This window comes from Delphinus delphis, chromosome 9 (genome assembly GCF_949987515.2).
Source record: "Delphinus delphis chromosome 9, mDelDel1.2, whole genome shotgun sequence".
NCBI classification, from domain to species: Eukaryota; Metazoa; Chordata; class Mammalia; order Artiodactyla; family Delphinidae; genus Delphinus; species Delphinus delphis.
The window spans coordinates 33884585-33908689 of NC_082691.1; the positions used below are offsets into that span (position 1 = coordinate 33884585).

The 24105-nt window shown below is 38.8% G+C and overlaps 2 protein-coding genes across 2 annotated transcripts in view; both read right to left on the reverse strand.

Annotated features, from left to right (window-relative positions):
• Positions 1-6537, reverse strand: part of DNAH11 (dynein axonemal heavy chain 11) — a 313588-nt gene extending 307051 nt beyond the window's left edge. The window contains 2 exon segments of the mRNA XM_060020402.1: positions 4541-4684; positions 6029-6537. Coding sequence (XP_059876385.1) covers positions 4541-4684; positions 6029-6379 — 495 coding nt within the window. The 5' untranslated portion in view covers positions 6380-6537.
• Positions 6538-19179: 12642 nt separating this feature from the next.
• The window catches only part of SP4 (Sp4 transcription factor), a 72388-nt gene continuing 67462 nt past the window's right edge, over positions 19180-24105 (reverse strand). Inside the window, exon 6 of the mRNA XM_060020403.1 lies at positions 19180-22635. Coding sequence (XP_059876386.1) covers positions 22388-22635 — 248 coding nt within the window. The 3' untranslated portion in view covers positions 19180-22387. The remainder of the gene's footprint in view (positions 22636-24105) is intronic.

Genomic DNA, 24105 nt, shown 5'->3' on the forward strand with positions numbered 1-24105 from the left:
ATAAAAATCTTCACAGAACATGCCTTACTGCTACCATCTTCCAGTAAACACACGGATATGAGTTTGACAACCGGCTTTGGTGGCAACCATTGGATGAAAAAGTTACATAGGTGTTAATTTTCTAATCAGCCTCTCCAGCTTTGTTTCTCACCACCCTCCAGCTCTTCTTCCCCAATCTAAACGTATTAATGCAGTCCATTTTTAAAAATGCAATCTGGGGCTTCCCTGGTGGCGCAGTGGTTGAGAGTCTGCCTGCCGACGCAGGGGACACAGGTTCGTGCTCCGGTCCGGAAAGATCCCACATGCCGCGGAGCGGCTGGGCCCGTGAGCCATGGCCGCTGAGCCTGCGCGTCCGGAGCCTGTGCTCCGCAACGAGAGAGGCCACAACAGCGAGAGGCCCGCGTACGGCAAAAAAATAAAAAATAGGGCTTCCCTGGTGGCGCAGTGGTTGAGAGTCCACCTGCCGATGCAGGGGACACGGGTTCGTGCCCCGGTCCAGGAAGATCCCACATGCCGCGGAGCTGCTAGGCCCGTGAGCCATGGCCGCTGAGCCTGCGCGTCCGGAGCCTGTGCTCCGCAACGGGAGAGGCCACAACAGTGAGAGGCCCGCGTACCGCAAAAAAAAATAATAATAAATAAAAATGCAATCTGCATTTCCTCACCTCTGTGCCTTTGCACTGCTTCTCCCTTCTTCCCTCACCTACATCTAGCTATTGCTCCTGTCCTTCGACACTATGGGGACCAAGTAACTTACCATACAACTGAGGATGCTTTAGAGAATAAAAACAAGCAATAAAAATGAGCAGATGTTAACTGATCTGTAACAGGAGGAAAGTGGAACCGCCCCCAAGCAAACCAAGACCTACAATCATCCTATCTGAGACTCCCCACCTTCCCTGCCAACCCTGCAGGTGCCACAGCATCCTGCTAAAACCACTACGTCCACCACATCATATCACTATTGGCTCACACGGCATGCTTTCCGATGGCAGGATCGTCCTAACTGCCAGGTGTGTTCAGTCACTGGCACCAAGCAGATATTCATTAAGTTCTGATTAAATGAACAAACGACAACTATGGGCTTAGTTAGCATACAATTTCCCACAAAGTGTCCTTTTCATATAAAGGTCCAAAAAATTCAAATGGAGATAGCAGAGATCGTACACCAAATGCTTTTTCTCTAACGAAATATCTTGCAGCTTCAGTGTTTTGTCTCTTATAAGAACAGGCTATCCTTAGCCCTTATTTAACCTTCATTCGTTTAACAAGTACTTACTTAGATCGTACTATGTGTCAGGCAGAGTCTTGCGTGTTTGGGACTCATCAGTGAGCAACGAAGATTAAGAGCTGGGACTACTGTAAGGCAAGTAAGGCACTCACTTTGGAGCATAAGAGGGCATCAAAAATAAAACCCAACAAACCTCAATAATTGAGATGAACATTTTTAAAGTAAAAGCTAATCCAAAAATGATGAATAAAGTATCAACATTTTTGAGTAAAGACAGGATGAGTATTACTGACCTTTTGCCTCAGCCTCTAACATGACTTGGCATGGCACTATTAGTGATCCTACTTTTACTTCAAGTGCTGATTTTTTTCTGCATTAGTTTTTATTTTTTAAAATACTGCGTTTGGGAATTCCCCGGTGGGTCCAGTAGCTAGGACTCTGTGTTTTCACTGCAGAGGGCCCAGATTTAATACCTGATTGGGGAACTAAGATTCTGTAAGCTGCGTGGCACAGCCAAAATAGTAATAATAATACTGCCTTAAATTATTACTCCTCTTGATTACTGGGTTGTTTTTGTTTCTCTCCACCTCTCTGGAAGTTTTGTTCTTGAAGTGGGTATCTCACTTGCCTGACCCTAAGTCCCTGACCTTCAAAGATCCCTGCTTACCTGGAGGGTGGCTTCACGGAAAATAGATATTTGAGCAAAAAAGACTTGCAAGACATGAAGGGGTTGGCTGAGTGGATTCTGGGGAAGATGAAGAAATGGCAAGAGCAAAGGCCCTGGGGCACCTGTGTGCCTGAGACAATTAAGGAAATGCAAGGAAGCCATGAGTTAGCAACTGAGTTGAGAGGTCATGGGGAGGTCACAGAGAATTCGAACCCATGCTTTCATCCTTTAACAATCCTAAGAATCACCTGTGCTTCTTGGTCCTGATTTAGCGGCTCTGGGGCGGGGCCTGAGATTCTACAGTTTTAACAAGCTTCCAGCTAATGCTGATACTGTTGATCCACAGCGAGAAACAATGCAAAGTCTAGACTGCTATAAGCTCTTGGGCCCTTACTCTGAGTAAAAGGAGAACCAGTGCAGGGTCTGAGCAGAAAGTGACATGTTTTCTCGTGTTTCAACAAGGATCACTCTAGCTGCTGTGTTGGGAATAGGTTCTAGATGGGAGTCATATAGGAGCAGAAAAACCAATTAAGAGGCTGATGTATTAACACAGGTGAGAGATAATGGTGAGCTGGACCAGGGTGGTAGCAATGGAGGGGAGAGGGGAACTGATTCTGGGTATGTTTGAAGGCAGAACTTGCAAGATTTCCTGACAAAATGGATATAAAGTGTGAGACAAAGCCAAGAGTCAGGGCTGACTAGGAGGTTTTTCTGGTTTGGGCATCTGGAAGGATGGAGTTCACATCCATTATTCTGGGAATAATTCCAAACAGCACAGGGTGGGGAACATCAGCTCAACTTGGAATGTTAAGTATGAAATGTCTATTGCACACCAAGTGGAATGTCAGGAAGGCATATGGAGCTTTTTGGAATTTGGAAGAGAGATCTTGCCTGGAGAGAAAAGTTTGGGAGTCCTTCAAACATCGTAAGCCACAGTTAATTAGCCAATTATGTGAGCCACTGTGGATACTAAGCAAAGACAAGCCTTGAACATTTTTTTTATCTAAAAATCTATAGTCTTGCCTTAGGGCCCCTTCATTCTGAATTTAAGCCTTGTCCATAAAGAAACCCAAGTGACATCTTGAGCGTGATGTCCTCACTTTTTTCCTCCCAATGCTCATATCCTCAAGCATAATTAAATAAATGAGAATCTTCCAAACCTGTTAAACCCGTGAGGTTCTGAATGTTCTGTGCCTTCTATAGATGTGCTCAGGGACAGCTTACTCTCTTTCACTTAAACTTTTCAGAGGGCTGTGCAGACCCTGGTATTGAGGTAAATTCCGATGAATTGGGAAAGGTTTTGTATCTTCTGTCACCGTACACAGACAGAGTGAGAATTCCAATGAAGAGTGCTGCCTTGCCCTTCCAAGGCCAGCTGATGGCAGCCTGGATTCACAGGACCAAAGGTCATTCACATACCATGTGAAATCCTGTCATCAGATTCAGTTCAATAAAAATCTCTTGAACACCTGCTACATACCGAAAACTGTCTCAAGTGCTGAAGATAGAAAACTCTTCCTAGTTAACTCCATGAAATCAACTAAAACCATGTAAATTCAACAGAAGAGGAGTGAAACCAAGGTAGAACTGAAGTTGGGGGACAGAAGCTTTAGTTAGCCCAGAGATCGCAAGAAAACACCTCCTTTCAAGAAGACAGCAGAAGAGACTCAGGAAGGAGAAGAGGTGTGAAAGATGGAGACTGACAAATCATTAGTAAAAAGTATGTTGGCAATTATTCCTATGTTAAATATTGGCGTTGGCAAGACTGCTTTGGCTACTGAAATCTGGTTTAGCGATACTAACCCAGTGTTTCCCAGAGTTTGGGGTGCATTAGAGTCACCTGGAGATCTTTAACAACTACTGCAGCCTGGCTCCCACCCGCCCCCAGACATTCTAATTTAATTGGTAAGAGGTGTGACCTGGGCCGAGGCATGTTAGTTCCCCAGGTGGTCCAAATGTTCAGCAAAGTTTGAGAACCACTGCTCTGGTTCTTTCAAACCTAGTTATTTGGCAGGTTGCTCCTCAAAGCTGGTTCATGAACAAACAGCATCAGCACCAGGTTAGAAATCTAGAATTTCAGCCCTACTCCAAACCTAATTTATCAGTTTGCCTTTAACAAAATCCCTAGGTGGTTCTAATGCACATTAGAGTGCCAGTAACACAGGTTTAGAGAGCATTTCTCTGACTTAAGGGGAGAGAAAGAGGAATTTTAAGGCAGTCATTCCTAATACATTATTTCCATTACCCTTTCCCATTATCTAACATGAGTGCACTTAGAAACTAACAGGAATCTGAAAAACTGATAATACCCCTTTCCAAAGCGTAAATTTGTCTCTACTCTGAATATGAAGTTTAATACCTATAGCTAAGTACAGGAGCCTATTCAATTCAAGCTGCTTTTTAATTTCCTTCCATTATTTAGAAAGAGAGGAAAAGGAGGATCCTGCAAATTAACCACCTGTTGAACATTAGCATCAATAACAGCTCATTTCAGGAACAGTCTAAATACTATCATTTTCCGTCCACCTGGCTAATGAGATGACTGGCTTCTAAAAATTCTCTTTTTAATAGCCACAGTTGTCCTGAATAATTCCAAGTGTCATAAAGATAAATGAAAGATTAAAATATTAAGGATAGACCAGTACCTCGTCTAGGAAAGCAGTTACATGTCCAAGGGATGAGGCAGGTAACTCTCCAAATAAAACTGTTTGAGAGAAATCATTTACTCCAATGTTTTCAGTACTCTTCTTGGCAATATAAACAAGTTTATGTTTTGCATCTCTTGGAATCTGAAACAAGAGTAACATAATTCTTTTAAGTCCACAATGTAGCTTCCATGTTAACAAGCAGGATTTGCTGTATCTAACTTGTAAGTAGATTGCTAGCATACGAAACAAAACCTGGCATCTTACCTACCTTTATAAATAAGATTGCTCCACTGCTCTTCTGCAAAGTTTATACAATTTTCTTTGTTCTTTTATAATGTTAATTTCACAGTATTATTGGTGTGGAATGTCCTTTCAAAAGCATGTCAATTAGGATCATCATATACCATAAAGTCTCATAATTAAACAAATACAGGAAGAAATTAGAATGTTTCCATCTTAGCAAAGGTTATTCTTTTGTGTAACATTTTCTTGTTCAGAAGTAGGCCAAACCGAGATAAAGACCAAGAGGTTAAATTGTATTTCTATACTCAAAGCAGTGTTTAATCAGATATTCTAACATTTCCATAACTATCAAGTCATTTCTTCAGATATCATGACTGTTTAAGTGATACTAAACTGTTCTTGTCCACTCCACTGACAAACTTTTAAAATTAGGACAGTAGCAAAACAAAAACAATTCAGAACTCACAAAACCCTAAGGCTAACTCCAGTTACTCTCTTTCTTTGGGTCCCTATTTCCCCGCCATTATTACGACCACATCTAGTGATGATGGCCTCACTTTACAACACTGACAGTGAGGCATCTCAAAATTGTAAATCTTGCTCCAAAGTCTTCGCAAACTCTTTAAGTATAAATGCCGTGATCGTAGGTGATACGTTAACCCTCAAGTGTACAAGAAGTCTAGATTTAAAAAGGTAAAAGAAAAAAACAAAAAAAAAAAAAGGAAGAGAAAAGGGAGTGGGGAGGGAGAGGGAGAGAGAACTGTCCTGAGCGCAGATTTCCGGGCAATTCTTTTTTAAAAGGAGTCCTAAGTATTATTCGTTGGGATGAAGTGTGCTAGACAGGCAGACTGAGCCATGACAAGTTATTTGGGCTCCGCCAAACACCACATTTGGCTCCGGAGTGACACAAGAGCGATTTAAAGGAAAGTTATCTGGCAAAGAGAACTCACCTCGCGCCTCACGCCCAGGCAGCTGAAGGACGCGCTGCTTTTCCTGCTTTATCCGGGTGAAGCAGGCCCAAAGGCTGACCTTCTAGAAAACTAACCAACAACCACTTAACAGCAGAGTGGGCACACGTGGGGGACCCTGCGGACTCTCGGCAGGCACTTGATTGAAGTTTTTTAAAGCGCCCTCATGTGTGCCCCGAGAGAACCCAAGGAAGCACAACTGGCCTGTCCCGCTCAAGTGTCCGTCAGGCTGGGCGGGAGGCGTGACCTGGTTCCCTCGCCCGTCGCCCCTTACCTGTTGGGACGCCGCGAGCCGCTCCAAGGCGTCGACGCTGAACACAAGGCAGGCGGGGCTGGGGCTCTCCAGAAACTCCCCCAGGACCTGCCGCTTGTCCTCGCTCTCCAAATGCTGGCTCCATTTCTCCTCCGGGAGCCCCAGCATCTGCTCCAGACGGCCGCCGACGAAGCGCACCCGCGCGTCCTGGGCGAAAGTCCGCGCTCTCCTGGCCGCCGCCACCTCCTCGTCTTCGTCCTCCTCTTCATACTCCACTAGGCCCGCCGCCTCCGGGCCGGCGCCCGGGGTTAGGCGAAGGGTCGGGACTTCCCGGAAGCCTCCCGCCTCCCGGGCTGCCACCTGGGCTGCCATCCAGCACGTCTGAGGGGACGCGGGGCTGGCCGGCTCCACGCGCGCGCCCCTGCCCAGCTCCGGGTAGGCGAGGCCACCTCCACACTCGCGCTCCGAGAGGCGCCCACCTCCTCCAGCGATCACCGGGAGCGCGGCCGCTAGTCCCACACCTGCTCCCACTTGGCAGCCGGCGTCTGCGCGCAATGCGAGCGCAACGCGCCAGGGCTCTGGCGAGTCTTGAGCCGCCGCGTCCCGTTTCCAGGGAAACGGCGTCCCCGCCCCGGCCCTCTGTGGGCGGAGTGAGAGCCGAGTGGAGCAGCTTTCTGGAGGGGAGGAGCGTGCCCTCGACCGGCATGAGCCACTCGATGGCCTCCTCCGCTGCCCTCTGACGCCCTGGCACACTGGACATCTTGGGGCTCCCGGGAAGGGAGAATGGCAACCCAGTATTGATTAACTGCTGTGTTTTGAGCAGTGCTGGGTTGTGCTGAGCTCCGTGCTAAGTCCATCCCCTTGATTATTTTATTTAATACCTAGAAAGGCAGGGCTTCGACTGGTCAGCTTATTTAATGAGCAAAGAAACTAAGTCACAAAGTGACTAAGCAACAAGGAGATGGTGGAACCGGGATTCAGGACTCGCGTCGAGGGCTTTTAATTTACCTTGCCCGTAGCTGTTAGAATTTTTCCAGAAAAGAGCCAACACTACAATTCAGCTTTCCTAGTTGTGGCAATCCAAGATCTAGGTATTCAAAATCCTGATTCTGAACCTCACCTGCCACTTACTGGGATGTTAATACACCTAATGAAAGAATGCATGACGTCTTTGTAAATAGCAAAGTGCTCTGAAAATATATAGAATTATTATTCAATCCAAGAGTAAAAGCTCAAGGGGGAAAAGTTCCAGATTAGTAACAGTCTCCGTGATGTTGAAATGGATTTCAGTATGGCCTATTAATGACATTTGTTGAGACTGAAGTAGCCAGAATTTTGAGGGGCAGTCCTCAAACTAAAGTTTTTTTAGTCCTTTCCATTTGTTCATTTCAAAGTAAAAACTTCAAACCCCTTGTTTCCCATAGGAACTATGAAGGAGTGCTGCCCTCAATAATCCATTATCATAACTGATTATTGATAAATAGGTTGTATCCAGCAAGATTTGGTGCCTTAACAGTTTTTCTTTTTAGGATGTCAATTGTGTCTGATAACCACCTATAAGATTTTCTAGTTATATCATCAGACGCTTGAATGAACACAGGCTCCTGGAAGGCTGTTTTGTATGGTCCAAAGCAATCCTTGGGGCACCCAGTGGTTACTAAGAAAGCCTGGAAATCACTGTAAACACCTTACAATGCTTCTTAGTCTCTCCTCTCACGCCTATATTCTACCTTTGCATCTCCTACCCCAGAGACACAGGAATTCTGTAAATAAGAGTTGAACTAAATTGAAGTGAAAAACCACTTTAAAATTCAGAAAAATTTAAATCATAGTGTTACTATTTAAGTACAATTTTCAAGAAGTCACATAGTAACTCAAAATATAGAATGAAGACATGTCAAAGATGTCTTCAACTCATTAATGAGGATATCAACAAAATGGTGAAGTTGGTTCCAGGAGAATCAGAGAAAGAGATTCACAGGCAGTGGAGAAAGACTATTGAAATAAGGTCGCTAGGTTAGATACAATACTCCTTAATGTCCTATAGGACAATATAATCTTGACTTCCGTTTTGGGCTTTTTTAAAAAATTGTGTATTTCAGAAGTAATTCATATCTGTAATGAACAAAAATCTGCAGTTAACAGCAATTAACAGAAAACCCAAGTAATAGTGGCCTACAATAAGAACATTTATAATCTCACCCAAGAAGTCTGGTTGTAGAAGAGCCATGGGTTGGTTAACACAAGGACTCTGGGATGAGACTGTTGTTCATCTCCCTTTTCTGTGGTCTCCAACCAGTCAATTATTCTCCTATTATGGATGCTAAGTGGCAATCATGTTTTCTAGCACTCCTTGCAGGTGACAAAGTCCAGAAGCAAGAAAACAGCATCTTCATTTTTGTGTAAAGAAAACTTTCTGAAGCCCTCCAGAAGATGTTCCTTTTCATCTGATTGGCCAGTATTCCATCTCATGTCCATATCTAAACTTGGGTTTGTCAAGGGAAATGAGATCAAGATCCAACTCCAGCTTCCTTTTAAGGATATGCCCAGTAGGAGGAGCCTGAGCAAAATGTGGGTTCTGCTAGTGAAGAAAAAGGGTAAAAACTGTCCATTTGGTAGTCAACCAAGAAAGGTATGGATGTGTTTTTTTCTCAGATTCCCCATAAACGTATAACATCATGGGAAGTATCTCTTCACACTAATACAATTTCCCAAGAATTATGAAGACTTTATTACTTTTTTTCCCCCTAAGTGTGGCTAAACATTAAAAGAACTTTATTCTTGGAGAAGCCTGGATTAAGGCCAACTTGAGATTTTGGAAGGAGAAAAAGAAAAACAGGGTAAAACTGAGAAAACTATGTGATTTGAGGGATTTTACTGTCTGGATTTCCAGAGATATCAAGACAGAAACAAGTGGGTAAAGGACAAATATAATGGGGTGCCACTGTTGAGGCCATCAGGTATGTGCCATGGTCAAGAGTGGGGGCAGAGAAGGGTTGTATACCAAGTGAAGGGACATGGAAATCAAAGGCAGGAATGTCAACTCATAAGGTCAAGGCCATTCAAAGCAGATACACAACAATAGTTAAGCTACAGTTTCTTACCACTGCTGGTTTTGATTAAAAAAATAATAATAATAAATAACAACAACAAAAAAACAACCTAAAGCATCTTTGCAGAGTCTAAGCATGAATTTAGGAGATAGAGGGGGAAATGTAATAGAAAACCAACAGATTTGCAGGAAAGAATAATTTTGTAACATTTAGACAATTCTGAGGTGTACTTGTAATGACTGACAGAAGCAAGCAAGCAACAAGGATCACAGGACTCTGGAGAGGAAATCCTCACCAGTCTACAGTGTAATCTCTTCCTGTACCTGTATGATGTACTCTACCTTGCATTATAGTTATTTGTGCAGCTTTCTTATTTTTCCTTATTAGCAACAAAGCCCTTTGAAGGCAGGTGCTGTCAGGGACTGTGCCATTTATTTATTTTACCCCCTGCAGCATCTAACACAGACCCTCCTGCAATACTACCGTTCGAATATTTGTTGAATTGAAATAAGCACTTCAAAATAAAATGCCAACAAGGGAAGGACTTCTGTAACCCAAAAAATTTTAGTCAAGGAAAGGGTTAGAGCCTCTGAAGGGAGAAGAGAAAAATAAATGTGTAAAAAGAGATGAATTAATTTAATTAATTAAGAGAACAGAAAAGAAGTTTTATTTCTGGAGCACTAGTTCCAGAGAAGGAAGAGGATTTAGAGATTAAATAAATTCTACAAAAGAATATGAGTTAAGTTGTAGGGAGTATAAACACAATTATTTCTGAATATCTCCTACATCGTATCAAACACATTATTATTTCTATTCCTGCTTGTTAAACCTTTCTTTGAAATCAGAAATGAGGAGAAAGCTTAGAGAAAGTGCTCAGAGTTGGGCACAGGTAGAAATTAAATGAGGATTCGTGATCCCTCCCCCCGTGGAGGCAGCGCACACATTTGTCTAGTGCTCAACAGTTTACAAAGCCCTTTCATAGGTGCTACTTAGTTAGTGGAGGGAGATTTGAGGAGGAGAGCAGTGTGTTTATATCAGGTAAATCTGCCTTCTCTTTTCTATTTACATTGCTGATGTACCCATTGTAAAGCTGCTAAGCTTTCTTCCTAAACCAGTAAGCATTGTTTGCATTCTTGCTTTTCTCCCTAAATATAGATGTTCTTAATATGAATTCCTAATATAAATATATATTTATATTCCTAATATGAATTGTTCCAGGATATAGAATATCACATATAATTTGTAATATCCCCAAATCTCCAAGGATTAGAATACCCTAGAATGCCCAAATTCTACCAGCACCAAGAAGTCCCCAAAGCTTTCCCAGCAATTCCAGCTCCTTACAGAGAGGGCATTCTCTGTGACACACAACAAGGTTACTTGGGCTGGGAAAGGTTAGAATTAATAAAACATCCTTTCAGTGCGCACTAACAGTTCTTTTCCTGTGGCCATCCAAACCCGTAACTCCCCATGTAAACAGACAATGCAAATAAAGTAATCTCCTGTGAATCTCAGTAGTTTGATCCTGAAATGGGCAACAAAACTACAGTTGGCAAGCTCAGGGTGTTGAGGAAGAGAGGGAATTGATGGAAGCAGAAAGGAAATAAACATATCTTGAAGTGTAGTTCATTGATTCTGTGATGCAACTTTTTTCACATTTTAACATCTCTGCAATTGGGGTCTGTCTTACTTTTGTGGTCTGCCAAGAGGCATGTCTGTGGTCGTTATTACTGCCCATACATCTGCAACAAGACTTGCAAAATGGAACATTATCAGCACAGAAGAAATTCCTGGAGGTAACAGTGGAGCATTCTTTTAAGAAATGCTACATCATTAATACTCTTCATGGCACACTTTGGAGTATAAACCTACCTGTCCACTGTTCACATTCAGCTAGGATGCCAGTATAGCCACACTGGTTATTAAAATGCTGAGATAATGCCATACTGGAAACTAAATAGCCACTCTGGTTCCCAATCCCCCTACTACCACCCCATGACCTCCCCAAGATCTAGCAACTGAAAGAGTAATGCCAGGGGGTGGGGTTGGAGGGATGGATGGGGGTGTGGAGTATAGGATGCAGAAACAGGGAGGGGCTCTGGGACCTCCCTCCAATCAATCCCTTCTGATTGATGGCTGCTGTGCTGTGTCTGTTATTAAAATTTTTTTTTTTTTTTTTTTTTTGCGGTACACGGGCCTCTCACTGTTGTGGCCTCTCCCGTTGCGGAGCACAGGCTCTGGACGCGCAGGCTCAGCGGCCATGGCTCACGGGCCCAGCTGCTCCGCGGCATGTGGGATCTTCCCGGACCGGGGCACGAACCCGTGTGCCCTGCATCGGCAGGCGGACTCTCAACCACTGCGCCACGAGGGAAGCCCTGTTATTAAAATTTTTGACTGTTATCTCTATCTATAATAATCAGGAACAATAATTATTGTTATATTCTTTTGTTTACAGGGAATGAACTGAACTTGGAACAGGGCAACTCTTAGTCTGATAGCTAAATATGTCTAAATTTTGATTGGGTGCTGTAGATTCTTGAGAACAAAGCAATGTCCTCTGGATTCACAAGCTTGATGTATTTTAGGCCAAGTTATAGCTCACCTACAAAAAATAAAATAAAACAGTTTTTTTTTTAGAGATAATTACTTTGAGAGTATTCTGAACAATGCCAGAGTTAAAAGACATATTTAGTAAGAGGCATAAATACTTAAATCATAAATCTGATCAATATTTCTATTAGAACAAAATGTATAAACTGAAGACAAATATTTTATTTGAATATATTCTCTGGTGATTATTACCTCTTTTCTCATCGCATTCATTCTTTAAAGAATTTGTTAAGATCATGGATTTGAATAAGGATACTATTTAAAAGAAAATTAATATTTTAAAAACATTTTGTAAACAAGGTAACACTTTTCCTAAAAATACAGAACAATAAATCTTAGATCTACAAAATGATCAGTAAAATTCTTTAGGAAGGTTCACCCTTTTATCTTTTCCTATTTTATGTCAAAGTCTGGATTTACAATTGGACATAAGAATAAAAGTACTCCTAGTTACTTATGGAATGGGTGGACATACTTACTAGACTGTTCTTTTTTTCCTTCTTTTATTAGTTTGTTTGATGTATTTTTTTGACGCATAATTGACCTACAACACTATGTTAGTTCTGTGTGCCCAAGATACTGATTCAATATTTCTATATGTTAAAAAGTGATCACTGCGGGCTTCCCTGGTGGCGCAGTGGTTGACAGTCTGCCTGCCGATGCAGGGGACGCGGGTTCGTGCCCCGGTCCGGGAAGATCTCACATGCCACGGAGTGGCTGGGGGCGTGAGCCATGGCCCCTGAGCCTGTGCGTCCGGAGCCTGTGCTCCGCAACGGGAGAGGCCGCGGCGGTGAGAGGCCCGCGTACCGCAAAAAAAGAAAAAAAAAAAAGATCACTGCTTACACTGACTTTTAATACAAATTGACATCCCCTGGATTTTGAAGAACAAAACAAACAAGAAAATAAATGAAGAACTGAGGTTCTTTTCATAGGACCCATAACCCTGTTCTAGTCATGATTTATTCCATAAAAATGAGAATTAAAGGTTATATATCATCATTAGAATAGGGTATAATTTTCTAACAATATTACCTTTCTGTCCATATAATTATAGAAAATGAGAGGAAGCGACTATAATACAAAACCATAGTAACTTATAATTTAATTCTGACTTACAAACAGCAATTAGAAATGTATATGATGCTTCACCAAACATGCACACACACACACATATTTCACATACATATATATATTTGACAAAGAATAAGCTAACATAAAAGCTTCAAAGACATAAGACAGTTAAAGTCGTAACCATTTACAACATTGCTGAATTGAGTTGGAATCTTTTTTCAGTTAGCTTGCCCTTTGCCTTTATACTATTTTCCTCAACAGTGGTTTTCCAAACATGTTAGGGTGACCAAACATTTCAAAACCATGATGCCCTTTAGAACCATGAATTACTGATGTATTTAATTCCAACATAAAATTATACAAGCTAGGAACAATTTTACCAGCAGAAAATATAACCTTATTATGGCTTCCACATCTCAAAAATAATACTGCTATCAGTAAAATATTTATTAAACCACATTTCATAGCAAGATAATAAATAACACAATTTGAGTCAAGCCAACCGTCTAGAAAGGTATGCTTCAAAGAATGAGTGTGGGAGACAACTGCTCAAGTTTAATTTCCTCCTCTTCCCTGTAATTTGCTTTTGTCTGATCTTAGCTCCCAGGGTCTGACTTCTTGGCTCTCTGATTCTGACTCGAGACTTGTTCATCTTAACCTGTGGCCCAACATGATCTGAGCCTTGGCTGCTCCCTGCGGATGAGGGCTTACTGCACTCCCATCTCTGCAAGTGCTGGCCAGCCCATCCTAGGAGTCGGGGAAGGGGATTTCGAGGTGCTCTAGAAATCTAGCCAAGGGAGAGATGGAAGGAGGCAGGATTAATACAGAAAAGAGGAAGAGCATCCCTTACGCCTGAACCTGGTGGCACACAATATGTGCTAAATGGACTGGCTGATTGGAAAAAGCATCTCTACAGGTTAGCTTGGGAATGAAAGGGGCAAGTCAGAGTTAAGAACAGGATCTGAAGCCCAGTTAAGATAGTGACATGGAAGAGGTGCTGGAAGTGGAGGGCAGCAGCCAGCGGAGGTGCCTCTGAGCCTGGCAGGGCACGAAGCCAGTCTGAACAATTTATTTGTTTATATCTTATCTTATTCCACAAAGAATCTGAAAAGCTAAGTGAAGATAGCTTAGAGCTCATAAATGCAGAGCATCCTATTCTTTTCTGAACCAAGTCTGAGAGAAAGTTGTCTAGGATAAGAAAAGGTTTGGACACCAAAATGCACATTGTTTTTTTTTCATGGTTGCAATTTAACAGGGAACTAAAAACATAGGAGTACTTTTGCCCTGTAAGCTCAGTTTCATTTTGTTTATTTAAGTGTATCTCTAAACACAGGGGATGATTTTAGATATAGAAAGTTTTCCACACGTTAACAACAAAATAAAAGTTTTTGAACAGCAGATGGGCGATGTTTCTGTTTTTCACCGTTTGGTTTACTTCTTAGTTCACTCATTTGGTTGTCTGCTATCACTTAGGTAGGCAAGTAGTTGAAATTAACATTTTAAAATTAGAAAATAACTGGGCTTCTCTGGTGGCGCAGTGGTTAAGAATCCGCCTACCAACGCAGGGCACACGGATTCGAGCCCTGGTCCGGGAAGATCCCACATGCCACAGAGCAACTTAAGCCTGTGTGCCACAACTACTGAGCCTGCGCTCTAGAGCCCACGAGCCACAACTACTAAAGCCCGCGTGCCACAACTACTGAAGCCTGCGTGCCTAGAGCCTGTGCTCTGCAACAGGAGAAGCCACCGCAATGAGAAGCCTGCACACCACAACGAAGAGTAACCCCTGCTCGCCACAACCAGAGAAAGCTCACACACAGCAACGAAGACCCAACACAGCCAAAAATAAATAAATAAAATTAATTTTAAAAAATTAGAAAGTAACTAAGATTTGAAACTTTAATTTTGCTTAGCATTGGGAAAAGATGACCATCATATAAATCTGAGATAGAAACTAGCTCATAGGCAGTGTGAGAAAAAATGTACAGTTGAATCAAGAAATTCTCACTGAAATTTCTCTTTTTTAAAATGGGATATTGAGCATTAACTTTTCAACATATTGGTACCCAAAGCATTTCAAGATTGGTCCAACTGGGAACTATTCCATCCTCCCTGCCCCCTTTTGGGTTGAGTTATGATAACAATAACTTCTATCTATTAAATACTATTGTGTCAGAGGCTTGAGAGTTACCTTATTTGATCCTCTTAAGACACCTACAAGGTATTATTCCCATTTTGGAAATGAGAAAAAGAGGATGCAGAAGTGGTAGTTAGATAATTTGCCCAAGGTTGTGTAGGAAGTGGCAGAACCAGGAATCAAGCCCACACTCCTCAGCCTCCCAGTTGGTGATCTCTGTGTCACACGGCTTTGCTTTTACCAGGCTGCTCAACACTCTGCGTTATGAGCAGGCCTTTATCTCCATGGCAAGGATGCACCGCCACCTCTTACCTCTCTCCTGCTCTCCTCGTTTTTGGCCCCTCTAGACTATTGTGCGTTAGCTGTGGTCCAGTCAGGCGTAGGGCTCATCCTTTTTGCTGATTCCTCTTCCCCCAGCTTCCTCTCAGATACTGATCGGCAAGGTTTGCTTCCTCACTTCCAGTTTTACTCAGACATCAGTTCAGGGAGGCTTCCTGACCCCCCTAATTACAATCGCAGCCCCAGCACTCTTCACGTTTAGCCTACTTGTCCCCGTTGCCCTTACCACTTTCAAATCTATGTGTGAACTCTGTGAGGGCAGAGGATAGGGTTTTTTGTCTTCTTCTTGGTCTGACACATGGATTAGTGCCTGGTACCAAATAGACCCTCAGTATTTGTCCAATGAGTGGAGACTCAAAATACAAGCCTATTAGTCATTGCTATCATTAAGTCCTGAAGCAAATTAATTTCCAGAAGTAGAAGGGCTAGATAAAAATGTAGTTTTATGGAAACTATTGGTACAAATCTTTTATACAGAATTTTAGGGTATGTGTGTATTTTTAGGCCTATCTGTATTTCTTGCAGTCTTTCTTTCAGCAGCTTTAAAAACAAAATAGTTTTATGCTGAAGTTTGAACTTCCTAATCCAATCCTAATGTTATAGTGATATATAGCTAAAATGTTACACATAGCATATATTTTATCTATATACATGTACTTAATTTTATTAAAATACATATAGGAAACACAAAACCCTGTGGATTACGTTTCCACTGAACAAAAATTTTAAACAGTGCCACAATTATACTGTTAACTGGAAACACAGCTACTGTTTCCTTGAAAAAAGTTTTACTGTGGTAAAAATATTGTTTTTATGGAACATTTCAAATATCATAAGCGCATGTGAAAATTCCGCTTGACTATCACCCAATTTTCCTGGTTGACTTCGTAAGAGAATGTACAATGTACTTAAGGCTTGAGTATCTGTATTTAACTGTGGGCAGCATAGTGATGCATGATTTATCAGGAAAATACCTTTTCTATTTAAAGAGAATAGATTTTATGTCAGTACAGTCTAATACAAAATATGTAATTTGCTAACTCATTTGCTAAATCAAATCCTTATTGTAAAAAAGCTGTTATATATATGTATATGCATGCATAACTTGCTTTTCTGGGCTAAAGTACTATAAACAGCATACTGATTTCTTTCTTTTTATACATGAAAACTTGATTATTAAAATTCTGTAATCTAGAAACCCTATTAATTGGAACATTTTCCTCCAGGAGAAATTCTCCTGCAGTTGCCAAACTATTACCTTAGACAAAAACGAAGGTTTGTACCATCTTCCTTCCTCCCTTGCTCTGTGTTTCTCTCTTACTATTTGCACTTGAAATCACTCTCAGGTACCCAAAAATAAATTATTTCATTGCCACCTGCTTCAGAGAAGAACACAGCCTAAGACGTACACTAATCAGCAACCCTTAGAAGAACAGAATACATGCCTTAAAAATCCTGCTACACAATTACAAGTTGGTTGTGTGTGAATCAAACATTATTGCTTGGGCAGTAAATACAATAATATGTAATTCAGATGTATTGAAGAATAAAGTATTTATTTCTTGTACATACCTGAAGTCTGCACTCTTTAAGCATCTGAAATTTTAAATAAAAATAAACAAGCTATGCCATCTTTTTTTCTTGATATCTTGACTTTACCATGAACAGCATCGTGAACTATACCTTATTATATTTAGTGTTGTGCTGAGCACTGCTTCAACTTTCCTAACTTATTACACCAGTGGTTTTATGTCAACAATCTATGATATTCTGACATAAACTGCAGCAAGATCTTTTTTGACCCACCTCCTAGAGTAATGAAAATAAAAACAAAAATAAACCAGTGGAACCTAATGAAACTTAAAAGCTTTTGCATAGCAAAGGAAACCGTAAACAAGATGAAAAGACAACCCTCAGAATGGGAGAAAATATTTGCAAATGAAGCAACTGACAAAGGATTAATCTCCAAAATATACAAACAGCTCATGTAGCTCAGTATCAAAAAAACAAACAACCGAATCAAAAAATGGGCAGAAGACCTAAATAGACATTTCTCCAAAGAAGACATACAGTTGGCCAACAAACAAGTGAAAAGATGCTCACCATCACTATTTCTAATAATGCAAATCAAAACTATAATGAGGTATCACCTCACACTAGTCAGAATGGTAATCTTCAAAAAATCTACAAACAATAAATGCTGGAGAGGGTGTGGAGAAAAGGGAACCCTCTTACACTGTTTGTGGGAATGGAAATTCATACAGCCACTATGCAGAACAGTATAGAGGTTCATTAAAAAACTAAAAATAGTACTACCATATGACCCAGCAATCACATTACTTGTCATATACCCAGAGAAAACCATAATTCAAAAAGATACATGCACCCGCAATGTTCACTGCAGCACTATTTACAATAACCAGGACATGGAAGCAACCTAAATGTCCATCAACAGAGGAATGGATAAAGAAGATGTGGTACATATATACAATGGAATATTACTCAGCCATAAAAGGAACGAAATTGTGTCATTTGCAGAGATGTTGATGGACCTAGACTCTCATACAGAGTGAAGTCAGAAAGAGAAAAACAAATCTCGTATATTAACACATATATGTGGACTCTGGAAAAACGGTAAAGATCATCTTATTTGCAAAGCATTAACAGAGACACAGATGTAGAGAACAAACATATGGATACCAAGGGCAAAGGGCAGGAGGTGGGATGAATTGGGAGATTGGGACTGACATATATACACTATTACGTATAAAACAGATAATTAATGAAAACCTACTGTATAGCACAGGGAACTCTACTTGGTGCTCTGTGGTGACCTAAATGGGAAGGAAATCCAAAAAAGAGGGGATATACATATATGTACAGCTGATTCACTTTGCTGTACAGCAAAAACTGACACAGCAGTGTAAAGCAAATATAATCCAGTTAAAAAAAAAAATCTATGATAAAGTAAAAAGCATTACTTTTTTGGTATTTTCTTTGACTCACTCTTGGCGCCTGGTTCCTGGTTCCGAGTATGAAGTTCCTAGAAGTCCAAGAATCAAACTGGTACTACCACATAAAAAATAAAAAAATATAGAAAAAGTTTACTACTTGCATTATCCCTTTTATACAATATCATTCTGATGCTTCCAAATGTGAATTTTTCACATAACTGAAGTTTACATTTTTAGTTTGATGCAAATCTTTTGAAAAATTTATTCCTTACTAGTCTTGTTTGGCAGAGTAGAATAAATTTAACTGTTTCTTGATTCAGGAATTGTTAATGAACACATATTATTACACTAGCCATGTCTTTACCTTAGGGTTTTACTATACAACGCGATCTACCCAAACACTATGTAAGCCTTGGTCGCTACAGATTTAAAAAGAATTTTTGGCGTCTTCTGTTAGTAGATCAATGTACTTCCCTGCTGCCTAACATCCCCTGCCCCTCACTTGGCCATATCTAATCTGTCCTGGGTTTGGAAATCTGTTAACTGAAGTTGTTATAGTAATGTATTCATTATGTCCATGAAGGTTCTGCATGAGATTTGCAGGGCTCTCCCAAGAGGAAAAGACAATAGCTTCTGCTTATAGACTGCGGCATCTATATATATGGCATACATTGCTTCTTAGTGTTTCTGTAAGCTTAAGAAAACATCTTAATTATGTTTTCGTTTTTAGGTCTTCCTACAATTTCCTAACATTTACTGTTTAAAAATATTTAAGTAAAAAATGTCCCTAAATCAAATTTTAATTTCCATACATGTCTAGAGCAATGGCTACAAATTAACATGAAATTTGAATTGGTGTTCTTTGGTGGTACGTTCAGAGAAATGGTGACCAGATCTTAATACCAGGAATTATGAAGAGTTGCCAATATGTTTTCTAGTGAGAAGCATTTACTTTCCAGTGTTCATCATTATAAAAAGGTTGATAGTTCAAACAATTTATTGCTGTTTTATAGCATACATAATTAAATGAAGAAACATGTTAAACTCAAGGGAATTTTTAATAGGTTACTTGCAATTGTTATTGCAGGCAACAACTTGTACATGATTTTATTTCCAAATCCACAAAAAACAAATTTTATACAAATCAGCACTGTAAAAATGTCAATTACAGCCCCAGAGGCTTTGCTGGCAGAATAATTGTCTAAATTCTAGGATATGGGAAACAGGTTTTTTTCTGGACTCATCTTTTTTTTTTTTTCTTTTTTTTTTACAAAAAAAAATTTACAAGTGAAATGTTACTACAAAACTTTTTATAAGGAATTTTTGCAAAACATTTACATTTTACCATCAACTATTTCTGTTTTAAAATCATTATGTAGATTTAATACCCTATGCTGCACATCAATTTATGTGGGATGACAACTTAGTGACATGCATAAAAAAACACCACAAGGCCTTAAAATGAAGACTTAAATACAAATATTGTTGCAATAAAACAGTTATAAAATTGAAAAATAGGACCTAAACATCATGCTTATCTAAGTTTGACAAATTAACTTTTTCTCCTAGATTACACACTTTTATTACTGCTCTCATGAGAGTGTGATAAATAATGACTTAACATCAAGTTCTAATGTAATCAGCAACACATACACAAACCTAACCAAAGAAAGTATACTGTAAGAAAAAACTATTCTAACACTGGAGTTCTACCATGATAAATACATAGCTTTGCACTGATAATTACAATAAAGAAAAGTTTTATAACAGTGGCAAAGGGAATGAACAGTGAAATGTCATTAAACAAGACTCTACTGCACATCTGTGCCCTATTACTTATAACAGCTATATCCCACTGAGTCAAATAAAGGACACTGAAATTTACGATTCTTATAAGACAGAAGAGTGGATTCAGAATGGTATGCAGAACAGACTGTCAAAAGATTTCTAATTTCAGTGGTGAAATGTGCACCTGCTAACACAAATTAATATATTTTATATGCTATAAAGCTATCCAAATTCATTTTGTTAAATTTATAATAGGCCTCATTGTTGATTAAAAAATAACTTCGGTTTCTGAGGAGCATACATAGGTATGCATTAAAATTGGTTCATGGAATAATGGTGCAGAGAGCTCATACTCGGTATTAACAACAACAAAAACTGTCACTCTGAGGAAACATGATTCAAACATTACGAAAGTTTCTTTGCATAAAAAAATTTATAGCACTGATTGTGTAGCATAATGATAGATAAAATATATATTTGATGTTTCAGCTCCTATATAATAAAATTAAAATTAATACTACCAAATGCTCCTCTGTACCAAACAAAGCAACAAACTGATTCTGATGTTTTAAAGCCAGATACATCAGTTGTTAAGAGTACGTTAAATAAAATATACAAAACAATTTACAAAATCCAACTAAAATTTAAAGACTTTGTTACAAGTCTACAAAAGCTTTAAGAAACTTGAAATTTATAACCACAGTGTAAAAATTTTTTTTTCCTTTAATCTCAAAGCTTTTTTATACAAACTGAAAGCACAAAAGACCTTCAGTTTTATATAACGCTACAAAGGGCTGGCCTAAAGTGTACATAGTGTAAACAGTGATCATTACAGTATTTCTCCTTCATCAAAAATACAAGAAACATCACAATTTCGGAAGAGATTTCGCATGAGTAGTACTTTTCCTGAAATAATAGGGAATGCACAAGAAAACATACACCTATATTCAAACAGTCCCCAAACTAATGGTGTTAATAAACCGAGCAGTTAAAAACTTTAGTTTTCAAATGGTCAATTCCAATTCCATTATAATTCTTTGTAAATATATTTTTAAACTATTAAATATCTTACTAATATTTAAGCTACTGGTATACTCCCAATTTTTTTTATATGAAACTTTTGGCCATCTTTCCTATTAAGACCCTTGTATAAACAATGAAATACATTTTTTCTTTAGTCACTTAATTGAAATTATTCTGATTTTTAAAAAATAATTTTTGTTTCATAGTATCACATCTGTTATATATTTGTTAGGCTGTCTTCTTAGGAAAAATTCAGTTATTGGCATAACATAAAGACATTACTGTGTTATAAATTCTTAATCAGCCTCTAACACAGTGCTAGAAATAAAATGGGATTCGCTAATTTTTAGTAAAGAGGAAAACAGAAATTGTAATGTAGTTAAAAGATAATTTTCTGCTGGCCTTAAAAAAAGTGTGATAATTCTTTCTTTGGCTACCAAGTCAAAGCATAAAGAATTTTGCACATTGTCAACATAATTCATATTTACAGAATATGAAACTACAGAATGATTTAAACTCTATGCAAATATTTCCAATATAAACATTTAAAATGAACTTTGTGGTTCAACCTAGGGTTAGGAATATAATCAATCCTAACTTCAAAACCTTACCTGTTAAATTGCCTCATTTTATTTTTCTGAAGCTATTATGAGTTTTGTTTTCCCCCCAGTATTTTCCTAAGGTTTCAATCTAAAATTTAACCTAAGGTTTAGCTCTAAGTTCCTCTTGTGTCTCCAAATGGAGAAAGTACTTGGACTTCACTGATTGTCTGCATACGCACTACTACAATGTAGTGGTAATAAAGATCTGAGATGCCTCTCAGATTACTTTTTTGGAACTTACCTAATTCAACTGTTGAAGAACTTCTAATATTTAGAAAAGACGGCCAAAACTATTTTCAGTTGATTTTCCAAAAATCAAGCTAAGGAAATAAAGTATTATCTCTATCATCAGTTAACTATCTGTTTTCTGTGCTACTGCAAAAAAAAATAAATCCACATAAATTATTACTGACTGAATTTATAACAAAGTACTTTCAAAGAAAACAAGTCCAATTAAGGTCCAGCCTACAAACTACTGAGGTCTGTCTTTTTAAACATGTTAACACATGATGTTAAGAGAGGGGAAGATTCAGTTTAAAGATAATGTGATAGATCTCCAAATAACTACAATGTATAATATGGAGGAAATACTTTTCTACCTGTTTCCAGTACATCTGTTTGCTTTTTATATTTTTAAAAATTCAACACTTCATGTGCTGACCCAAAATCTTGGAATACTTAAAGAAGCCAAGAATGAAAACATGATTTCCTACTTTGTAATTCACCTGACCAGCCCATTTCCAGATTTTCAAATGTGTGTAAACTTAAGTGCAGCACTAGAGGTCTCTGTTATAAATAACTTTTCAGAATTCTTCCATGTTGGTTGAAACATTGGGAGTTGCTGGGTTTGAATCTTGAGAAATGGCTGCAACTGTGACAATTCTTGGGGAGCCAAGCACCTCTGTTACAGATGAGTCCAGTTCTCCGGAGGTAACAATGGCAAGAGCTGTCCCACCACCTTTCTTATTCTGGTGCGTTTTGACATGTTTGGAGAGATGATCACTCCGCATAAATCTTTTAGAACATTCCGGACATTCAAATCTCTTTTCACCTAAACAGAAAAATAATAAATGAATAGTAATTCACTTTATCTAAATTAAATTATAATTTAAAATAATTTCTCTTCTGGTCATACTATACTTTTGAGTAGTTGCAAAATACTTCATGTTTTTATTTTAAAATGCCATCCAACACACAGTGCAGTACATGACTTTAAAGTCATGATTCTGCTAAGAACTGAAAATAAAAGCTGTTTCCTCAGTTTCCTTATCTACAAAATAAGAGGGTTTTCTAACAGATGATCTCAAAAATCTCTTCCAGGTATAACAATACATAATGTTCAAGGCTCATATCCGCCCTTCCTTAAAAACTATTGTCTAGGTTTTGAATATAATGCCTAGAGGCAGGAAATATCTTAGAACTACTTCAAATAAAATCAGTTAATAATTTTGTAGTGTACTGAGTTTCTTCACAAGGCAAAAATAAGAGTGGGGCAAACACTACATTTCAAATTTAACAGAATTTTTAGGTCTCACAGAATTAAGACTATTAGATTCTGGTACACGGAGTGATCCTTATATATTCTCTCTCTAAGTTATAAGATAGTTCTACTGGAACTAACTACTTCTGTATTTCAGAAAAAAGTCCTTTCATTTTGTGTATAATGGGTGCAGCACATAAAAATTTGGTTAATTGGTATATTGTCACGTTCATAATGGATAAACTATTAGCTTTAGTCCTTCCCTTAAAATTGTTACTTAAGGGAAAGAAGCAATATTTTTTCCCAGTCTGATAGTAGAACTTGGATAATAAGAATATTCAATTCAGCTGGCTTCTTTTACCTGGCCCTGCTTTTGACTTACTAATAGAAAATCTATAGTGTCCATGTCAGATATTATCCCCTATTCTTTGTTTTATTTTAAAAAATTGCATTTGAGGTATCTCATTGAAATTTTCTTCCTCTTTCAGTCTTGAAAAATTAAATGAAAGGATAAATAAATAGTTGAGACAAAATTCTTAAAGACATTAAAAATAAAGGCAGTTAAGGTTTAAGGTAAAACGACTTGCATCTTATGAATGCTAACAGCCAGACAAGGGCTAAAAACAATTAAATGAGGGTTTATGTTTAGGATCAATCCTGAACTCTTTTATCTTTCAAGTTTCCCATTTTACTTCAAAAGAAAAATTCTAAGTGTAAAAATTTAAAAGCTGGAAGAAATTTTAAGGATCTTATTTTACATTTTCATTTTATAGATAGTAAGTTGGGGCTCAGAAATTAATTAATTTGCTTGGGAAACATACAATTTATTAATATCAGAGCAGAATTCAAGGCACCTGGTTTCTAGTTCAGGCTTTTTGTACTGAATCACCTGTAGTAGAGACCTCTGTTCTTTTACAGCAACAGTGGCCAAGAATAATCAGAAAGAAATCAGGTAAGTGATGGCTTGAAGGCACGAGATCATTCAGTAAACACTGAATCAATGGGTGATCAACTTGTACACACTGGCTGTTTAATAAACAT